General features: G+C 39.4%; 1 protein-coding gene across 1 annotated transcript in view; it reads right to left on the reverse strand.

Moving 5' to 3' along the window:
• The window catches only part of DCAF5 (DDB1 and CUL4 associated factor 5), a 64,344-nt gene that overhangs the window by 15,626 nt on the left and 38,056 nt on the right, over positions 1 to 10,662 (reverse strand). Inside the window, exon 7 of the mRNA XM_010011496.1 lies at positions 3,144 to 3,210. Coding sequence (XP_010009798.1) covers positions 3,144 to 3,210 — 67 coding nt within the window. The remainder of the gene's footprint in view (positions 1 to 3,143; positions 3,211 to 10,662) is intronic.

Below are 10,662 nucleotides of genomic sequence, written 5' to 3' on the forward strand. Positions count from 1 at the left end.
CTGCCAGACTAATGCACTAATTTTTCTAAAAACTCTACCCCTGAAGAAAATATGTATTTTATGTGTGTGTATACATATATACAATTTAAAGAGGAAATTGGCTAATAAATTCACCAAACTGGCAATTACTTCTGCAACACAGTGGAAAACTGAGTTTTACTTGGATGGAGAAGAAAGCGGAAAAATAAGCAAACTATTCAATCCTCAAGAAAAGACAAAAGGTGGCAAAAGAGCAACCGGCCTTCTGGCATAGGAGATCCTGGCCTATTTAGAATAATCTAAGATTGTGGAGGGAGACAGCCAATAAAACTATTCAACACAATAGCTTCCTAAGCAGTTTAGGAAATACCTTTTTTCACAGACCTTCCTGCCCCAAAGTAAACCCTATCTCATAACTGGACCAAACCAAATCACTGTCAGTTTCCAACTGAGGAGGAGTGCCTCAATGCAACCTACTGGGAGGACAGCTCTAAAATATTATTTAGGGGGAAAAAACCCCAAATATAAAACCAAACCAAACCAACCAACCAACCAAACAAGAAAAACCCCGAAAAACACCCCACAAAAAAACCCCACCAAAATGCAGCAGATTTTTTTAATTCTCTTGGCGAAACACCGACACAGGTAACCACATTCCTTCAGCTTCAAATATGTTTGCAATTGTCAGACTGGTGTGTTCCTTCCCACTCTACTTATCGTTTGTGTAGTAATGTTACTAACCACTAGATAGCTAGTACTCGCTGCACCTGAAGCAAGTAAACTCTTTCAGAGTTATTGCTAAGGATGCCACCCTGTGAAAAGGTTCAGGCTTGTTGCTATTTACAAATAGCCAATGTAATTTAAAGGAGTAGTATCATAAACATTTATAGCAGCGTAACGTTTGAATTCAACCGGAAGGTAAAAATCAGTTAGATATTTTTACTTCAGATGCAAACCAACAGTACAGGACATTACATCATCCTCTCTAGTTTGTACAGTATTTTACATGAAAGACCACATTCCACCCCCTTGGATCACATACCCAAAGACACTCCTATTTTAAGCAAGAACATGAGAACAAGGAGTGTTCCATCGACGCAGAAGCTTTTCAAGGTCTCCACATCCCTCAGAAAGACTCTTTCTCCAAGGAGGAAGCACAGCAACCTCTAGCTGAACAACTATTCTGAACCACAGGATGAGATTTAAGAAAGTAGTTTCATCACAACCAAAACAGGCACAGCCCTTCAAGAAGAGGAGAATGAAGAAAAGAAGAGCTTCAATGAGCCTATCACAGGTGACTTGGATGGCCAATGGGTTACTTGCTAAATCTTTAGGTCTATCAAAACAGATCTCATTAGTTTCGCTAAAATGTTTCAATAAGAAAACTGTTCAAATTACAAGAGACTATGACATACAGGTTCCTATTACAGGATCTTCTGTTCCCATTAAGCAACCACTGAGGGCACTTGACAAAAAGTAATTCATTTTGTAACTGAGATGTTGCAAGTTTGCTGACACCCTTCCTCAAGTTACCAGAACCAGAAACAAGAAAGCTGACCAAACCACATATGATGTTGTTTTGTGGTAATTCTAGCTACCACTCTTTGTACAAAGGTCCCAGATAAAGAGTTTGTCATCTGCAGCTGCCTAGGGAAGAAGTTTTCAAGTGCACCACCACAGCCAGATAAACATAAAATCTCAAATCCATAATTTACAAATGGAGTCAGGACAAGTATAGTGACACGCATAAAGTATAACCCTACAGTCCACACATAAAACCATACAGATAAATAACTAATTTAAATGCATGCAATCTTTATTTTAACTAAGAGGGAAATCCGTAAGTAGTAGTAAACCAGTGTCAACTGTAAAAGAGAATCATACAAATTAAAAAGGAATGCAGGGAGCAGTGTCTGTAGACCCTATGCAAAGATAAAAGGACAAGGTACTGGTATATTTAGCAGGACCATCTTCAGGACTTCTGGACTGCAACATCAGATGTTGGTTAAATAAGCAACCCAAAATTATAATGGCATTTTTCCTCAAAGCCCTGTCATTAACCAAACCTTTCAGAGGCTAGTCATGCTCTCAGCTGTTGATTACACAACTGTGGTTAACAGCCTTTGAAAATGAAATAAAATATTTTCATTCTACCTCTAACACAGCTTGTAATTTGCTCTCTCTATTGCTAAAGCACCTGAGACCACAGGATAGCATTCAATTGTACTTAATACCTCTAAAACGTACAGTTTAAACTATCCGAGCCATTAAAAATAGAAATGGTAGTACATTTCCTAAAGTCTTAAGTCTTTCAATCAAGATTCAACACCCTACTAAAAAGCCCAGGGATTTGTTTCAACAGAAAAGATCTGCTGACATTGTATGGCTTAAGAGTGTCATATCGCCAAACCCTACACAATACTGAACAACATCAAATTAGGCACTGACCAACTCTGCCATCTGCAACACTGTTACATCCCACACACATCGGTGCTTTTCTCTAACACTCCTCTCCTATACTTTCACACAGAGCTGAGCTAGTGCTATTTGCTTAGCATGTCTGTCCCAGCATGGGAAAGGGCTGGTAGTCAAAAATGGTCTTTTCCACAAGCTGATAGTGCACTTCCACCCAGAAAGTGAAAGAGCATAACTGCGCTGCATTAGAAATCAGTGGGAGGGGTTTGGTATAAGAGGAGAGAATGAGGGGAAGAGAGGCAGGTTTCACAGGTTGTTAAGGAGCAACCTGTGAAACCAGCACCATTTTATGTTGCAAGCTTCATTATGAGATGAAATTTCTTCGTAAAAGATCCTAAGTTCTTTGGTGAACTAGCTCAGATGAGCTTAGAAGCAGCAGAGCTAGTAGACAAAAGGGAAGACAGACACATCCTGCTCCAGCCACAGCTCTTTCTCTTCATGAGCTCATCTAGAAGACTTAAATGATCATTAATAAGACAAGAAATATAATCAGTACAATAAAATATTCAAATGGCATTGGCCACTATTATCCGGAGAGTGGATGAGACGTTTGTAAACTCTCTCCATCCACCTTTCCTCAGAATTACTCTAGATTCAGAGGCTAAAACCAGACATTTTTCAAAAAAGCAAACTAGTATTTGTCAGATGCCTGCCCCTCCTCCCCCAAATTCCAAACCAACAAAACTTACCTGCTTCTGGATCTGGAGGAATCCTCCACATATACAAATTGAAGTCATCAGAGCCCGAAAGGATGTACTGTTAGGAACAAAAACAAAAGCAGTTTACCACAAAGCATCACCTGGATTATATTGCTGATCTAGTTTCTCCAAACCAAGAATGAGAAAAAGAAGATGATTTGTGTCATTCTTTGCACCTTGCTGAACAACTTACCCTTTAAGCAGGGGTGACATACGAGCACAAAAACATTGCATTCATATAAACGGACCAAAATTCAAAAGCATCTTCATGTACCTAATGCCTACTGCTCCAAGTGTATGTTTTCTTTACTAAATAAGGCTATGGATTTTATTTGGCTTTAATACAAGCATGTCTACATCAAACTCTCCTATCTTGCAGTCTTCAACTCTGGTCTTTTTTTAATGTAGATGTCTTTCATCCTTTTTTACCATCTCCTGAGCTACCAAGTAAAAGTCCATCAAACGCATACCTAGGAGAGTTTGCATGTCCATTAAAAAAACACAATACATCTGGTTCACTGGTCTACTAGGTCCATCAAAAGTCAGTAACTGAGGATAATCTTGAACACTGAACAAAACCAAAGTTAAACATGCACTGTCAGCAAGTCTCAAGTGGTTTAGAAAACCCCACATTTATCATACTACTCATTTTTTTCCTGGTTATTGTTACGCTTCAGAGATGGAAGGCTGCCCTTTCTCAACTGTGCATAAGCAATCTACTGTACAGACAGACGTACAGGCAATATGCAATTTGAAGTAGCTTAATATGCTACAAACATGCACTGGAAAGACAGGTGACATTTGACACCATAAAAGTTTACATCTCTCAGTTACAACACAAACACACAAACTGTGTCTTGTCTCCAAATATTTCTTCTCCAATAAACTCTACTCCCCGTCACTTATTTCTCTCCCAAATTAGAGATGAAATGATACGTTATAGAACCAAGAGCAGATTTCAATTCCAATTATACTGGTACAGACAGTGTAAATCTCTAGCCCTCAACTGACTTAATGCTAATGCTTAATCAATAATTTTATTACTAGGGTAGATGAAAGAGAGGGAAAAAAAAAGAAATGGAGCAAGTCTGTCCCTTTGTAACCTTTGATAGGAGACAGATTTTTTTTTTTGTTTGGCTCAAATATAACTGGTTTCTGTCTTTCATTCACTGGGGATGCATAAACTCATCAGGCAAAATAACATCAAGCAGAGAGGAGACAATTCCTGGAATAACACGGGACTGAGAAGCAAATAAACAAAAAATACACACTAACACAGGGGAAACGGCTATAAATTTGCATATATTGTTTGCAATGCTAACTACATTAGTGCAGTGTTTTTGGATGTTTCCAGCCACAAAAATGCAATAACCAACTATTAAAATACCTTTTCTGGTTTCTTACTATCACAATCCAACCATTCTTTTTTCTCTTTTTTTTAAGGATGTGGGATGTGAGCAAGCACTTACGAATGCACTTCTGCTTATTTTCTGACAGATAAGAAGCACTGATCAAACAAAAGTTCCTTTAAAAACTTGTGCATGCTAGTTCTGCATCACTCACAGACTCATCCTTTCCAGCCGGAAAGTTATTTCTACAAGTCAACATGTTCAAGCACTCAGGCAGCTTACCTCTGCCAAACTGACCTGGTGGTGCCAGGAATATGTGCTTCCCTTTCATTTCACTGCTCATAAAATGTAAGTCCACTGCAGGCTGAGCCACTGTGCCAAAACTACACAGATTAGGGCTAATATAGGCAACCTCCCAGCAATCAGAAAGAAAATACCTCTAATATGTTTTGTTAAAGAAGAAGTGCTACATGGAAAAAAAAAAAGTCTTGTTTAAAGTTATAAAGATGTTGCCAATTATTAGTATTTATTACCAAATTGTGTGGTTGAAGCAGCAACTTATTTGCCTAGGACAGGTGGGAAAAAAAATGGAGACTCCTAAACCACCTAGAAAGCTCAGTATCTTGAATTTATACCCGTAACACCCTTTTTTAACAAACAAAAAAATTCCAACGCTCCTCAATATGAGTCATTCAGCACTTTACATTATAAACCAAGCAAACCTACCAACAATGACAGGCCCTGAAGTGACAGATTTCACATATCTTGCACCAGGCATGCAACACAGAAAAAGCACATTACGTACACACAGGGAATGAAGTGTCCGTGAGCTACCAAACTCATCTGCAGAGAAACAAACTGTGTGTCCTGTAAGAATCAATGACCTGGCATATCATTGCCCACAGAACTAGAACATAATACCTGCAAAGACCACTAATCGCAGCACACTCTGTTTTGCTTTGGAGATAGCAGTGATGTGGACTAATGGCAATCTGACTGCACTATTAAGGATGTAACTAGGAGGTCAAGACAAGCGATTATTCCCCTTACCTGGCACTTTGTGTGGCCACATCTGGAGTACTGTGTCCAGTTTAGGTCCCCTGATACAACAGTGACACTAATAAATCAAAGAGAGAGTGGAGGAGGACCACTGGGCTGAAGGCATGTGACCTGCGAGGAAAAGCTAAGGGAATCAGCCTTATTTAGCCAGAAGAGAAAGTCAAGGGGCAGACCTCAAGAGTCTTCCACTGCCTGAAGGAATACAGAGCAGCTCGGGACAGACTCTTGTCAGAAGAATGCAGTGGAAGCTCAGGAAGTCACAAGTCACAGCAAGGGAAATTCCAGCTGAACACAAAGGAACAGCATGTTCAGGAGAAGAGTAACAAACACTGCAACTCGGCCCCAGAAAGGTGGTGAAATATCCACCATTGCAAATCCAAAATTCACCTGGACAATTCCCTGAGCAACCTGACTTTGAGGATGCTCTGCTCTGAGCATATGTCCTCCAGAACTCTCTCCTGATTAATTTTTTTTCAAAGATTATTAAAAAAAAAAGAGAGGGAAATAATTGTCTTGGTGGATTGGGGTTGGGTTTTGGGTTGGGGGCAGGAAAAGTAGAGGAGGGAAGAGGTGGGCAGTGTCAAGAAAATGCCCATCTGAAACCTTTACACTCCATCACAGCTTCATGGAAACTCCAATGGTAAGACAAACATAGGCCACATAAACAGAGGCATAAGCTGCAGTTCAGTACATGGACTTGCACAAATTCAGGTGGTCACTATCTGGGTGATTTGAAGAAATAAACTGGCAAAGTATCTGAAAGTAGTTCACAGAATCATAGAATGGCTGAGGCTGGAAGGGACCTCCAAAGGTCATTTGGTTAAGCCACCCTGCTCAAGCAGGGTCACCTACAGCCAACTGCCCAGCACCATGTCCATATGGCTTTTTGATATCTCCAGTAGCAGAAATATTCAATCCAACTACCTCCAATTGAGATAGTTGTTACTTACTTAAAAGCACCATGAAGTCGTTTCACTTTATTACCATTCTCTAGCCTAATCACATTTGCACCAATCAAATACACTCAGCCAAAGTATTCTGGAGTGAATTAAGAGAAAATAAGTAGGGATGAATAAAGCATCTGCATTGCAATTTATGTCTAGTCAAGGAACAAAGCTCAGCTCAGGATCTGAACTGTTCTGAAAAAGGACTTACGGTGTAATCTTGCAACTGAAACAGCCATCATTAAGTGCCAAAACCACTTATCAAATATTAATTGATAAAATCACCTACACAAGTTTGATGTTGTAAGCAATAGGCTGCAAGTTGCAAACTTTTAACATAAATTTTATTTTGATAGTTAGCTCTGCCAATGATTACCAGAAATAGATCACATCGCGCAAAATATCCACTATTTGGTATCTCTGCCATTCCACTATTGCTGCTGTAGTAGTTGGAATTGTTTTCCACTCTTTCACTGTTAGCATACCTCTAGGGTAGTTGTTTTCCTGCTCTTCTCACAATATGGAATTGAATCCCCAAACGTATTCCTTTCATCCTTTTCTGTAAGATCAGGTGATAGGGGTCTACGAAGTAGAACATGGCTTTTCAGACAGACCAAGAGACTGCCAGAAGCACAACTTCATGACTGCAGCTACTGCAAGAAAAAACGTGCCCACTGAAGCTTCAAGAGCAGACACCCAAACTGCTGAAGCCAGAAACATGCCTCTTCCATGACATTTGAAAAAGAAACTCAACTCCAATTAGTACTCTTTGCACAAGACAATGGGAACCCAAGGCCTCTGGACTGACATTACTAGGACATTTACATGATCATCTGTGAAAATTTTTCTTTGATGTATTATTACTATAACAATAAGCCAACAGTTTTCCACACAAGTTGAAAGTTGGAGAATAAGGATTGAGGAAATGCAAAAATCAGTCCTTACTACTAGAAATTTCAAAGAAATAATTGTTATGAAGCACACCAAACCCTAGTTAATAGGGCTGAACTCCTGAGGGAATGGAGTAGACTTCTTAAAAGGAAAGAAGAAAAGGGAAAGAAAAAATAAGGGGTTGAGGTGAGGCAAATGAAATAATATCATGCTGCATGTGTACAGACTCCACTTTAATTGTGGCCAAGGATTTTTGGACCTAAGGGGATGTGGAAAACGTTAATTCCTAGCAGAGTACCTTCTACTCACTTTCAGAACAAAAGCCCAGATAATCAAATCACAGAGGCAAGCCAGTAAGAGGCAAAACCATGCACATTCACAGAGACAAGTAAATGGCTAAGACTGTGCATTCTCATTCCTCCTGCCTTCCCCCTCAAAAGACAAACTCCAAGCAGAACATAACCTCAAGAAACAGCACAGCACTGAATTCTGAATCAGACCAGACACTGTGTGAGGAGCTCAGATGTCTGAGGGAAGAGACCAATGTTAAAACCACCTGTTTCATTGTCTGCATTTTTTGCTGCTGTATCTGACCACGACTTCGGAAATCAACATTCACAATATTCACATGAACATTAGATTAGCGAGAAAAACAGTTCCTGATAGTTAATATTGGAGTTTTTTTAGAAGAGAATAATCAGCTTCTGTGTCTAGCTGTTAGCAACAATGACAGGAAAAGACTTCCAGATGACTCCAAGCTGCTGATTCAGAAGTTTGCCTTAGAAGGAAGAAAACTCTCAGGCGTGGTTAGAGCCTGCTGCTGGAGAAAACACAAATTCAGTCCGAGCTTCAAGTACATATAAAATGCTTAAAATGAACTATCATCAGGAATCTGGCAGAATTACTTTGGACTAGTGCTCCCCACTCTTCTCCATTTCTCTCTCACCAAGGAAATTACAGCAGTTGATATAAATAAACGGAGATCTAATCTGTAGCAGCTATAGTCTCATAACAGTAGCATTAGCATTGCATTTTATAGTGTACTACCACTCTGGGAATTTTATTTTTGTTCTTACCACTGCTAGTTTGAAAGCTTTCAAAATCCCACAAGCTGCATTTCCTCAGGTGCTACTGAATATGGAGTATTTCAATGAATTTCTATCTAAATCAAACCTTATTTTACAATTTCCAACATCCGCATTTCCCATTTCCATAAAATTTCCTCTTACTTATGATCTATATCAGAAATATTTTAAGCCCTTGACCCTAAACAATGGACCAGGAGACATGGATCATCTTTCCAAAAGCACCAGCAAGTCTTCTGAATGGCCCTACTAATTTAGGAGAGAACAAGAAGAATGTAGGAAAATTTGTCTCAAAAGCTGAAACCAAAAAGCTTCATCACCATATAATTATAAATGTATGAATGAGACCATAGGTAACAGTACAGAGATGATAACCATTTGAAAATTGATTGCTGCTAAGCTACTAACAGGAGAATGAGACTCAAATTCCACGATGCTGCTTACAGCTTCACTAACAAGTCAGTCTGAACGAGAGTAAACCTAAATCTCAGCTCCCACTCACTTGAGCATGTCTGTTCTTTCCTCAGAGGGGCCAACGAAATTTGGGGGAGAAAGATGAGAGTAGATGGAATTCTTCTCAGGCTTTTAGCAAGCTGTCCCTTAGCTTCTTGAAGTAATGTAAAATCCACATGCTGTGGAAGAAGCCCAAAGGCATCTAACTTTGAAACAGTTCTGCTGGTGCTTTGCACAGCCTCTTTAAGAGAAAGGATGTACAGTCCCTCTATATATTGCTTGTAATATAATGTAACTCATGGGTGGGGTGTAGGCTTTTATTTTTTCCTGTGACAACAGATAAAGAATCTGGATTGGTGGCAGTCTCCTGGGCTGAAGTCTTAACTCCTCTTGAGCTTATGAGAAGAGCTGCCTTGCATATCTTCTCTGTACTGGGATATGCACCGAGGAAACCACAGTTTGACGTGAAGCATCACAGAAATCTGAAAACATTGATTATTTGTCCAAAAGAAATTGAAATTCATAGTAATCAGCACTTTGGAGAAGGAATCCATTTATAAGAAGAATGTAAAAACTGTGTATTTTTCCAAAGAAGAAAGGTTTCCTAAGGAAACAGGGCTCATGCTATTTTGTTCTTTGTGGCATCTGTCTCCAAGAACTTTCAAGCCTGACAGCCAATTTCAAATTTGATAGAGCACCTGAGGGTTCCAGAATTATAGACTGCCTAGAAATACTACTTTTACAAACAGGCAGGCACACAGAGGAGAGAGAGAGACCCTGTAAGTAGCCACTGAGACCAAAGTAGGCCCATAATTACAATCCCCTACTAAATACCAGGAAACTCAAATGGGAAGTCATCCTTGAGCCCAACAAAATCCCAATGATACCACCACAATCTGCTTCTCATAGAACTATTTCAAAGGGGATAATAAAGCAAACTATAAATAAAAACAAAAAGGAAGAAAGGTCACCTCATATACACATATATGCTTTGTGTGTGTGTATATAATATCACAACTGTGAACAAGGGTCTTGCTCTACATTACATATTTTGCATGAAAAATGTTTGACAGAACACAGCCAAAATTTTTTATATAGCTGCTTCTGGGCCTTTTGTGATGCCAAAACTGCTTCACACATCTTCACATCTTCCTTGTAAATGAGATTTCCCTTGCTACATTTTCCATTTTTAAAAAATGACCAATACTTAATTTACCGTTTGATGAGAATTTAGTGTTAAGTCTACAGGTAGAAAAACCCACAGATTTGTTCTCAAGTCATATTTCTACTGTTAAGATTACCCACTGACCAGAGGGGAAACAAGGTAAGGACACATCTATGGAGGAAGTAGACTTTTTCCTATTTAAAAAGCAACAAGCAAACAAACAAGGAATCAGCAAGATAATACAGCTTGTTTGAGATGAGCAATACTAGAGGAACAGAAGAAAAAACCAGGATCTCCCACAGAGCAGAACACTCCTTTCTTATACTTAAACAATTAAGAAACAAACAACAGTCAGTTGGTCGAGTATTTCCATCTCTTTGTGATTCCTGATCTTTCTGCCAGGCTGTCACCTTTACGCTGATGAATCTAGACTTTTGGTATAGAGCTCCCTCTTAGTACATTTTGAAAAGCTGTTCTAACGATTGCGTGCTGACCTCCGTAGATACGTTCCAACCTACATCCCTTGTGCCAACATCAGCACTCGTGACACAGTGGAGGTCTGGT

The sequence above is a fragment of the Nestor notabilis genome, unplaced genomic scaffold, assembly GCF_000696875.1.
Source record: "Nestor notabilis isolate BGI_N333 unplaced genomic scaffold, ASM69687v1 scaffold3443, whole genome shotgun sequence".
Taxonomy (NCBI): domain Eukaryota; kingdom Metazoa; phylum Chordata; class Aves; order Psittaciformes; family Psittacidae; genus Nestor; species Nestor notabilis.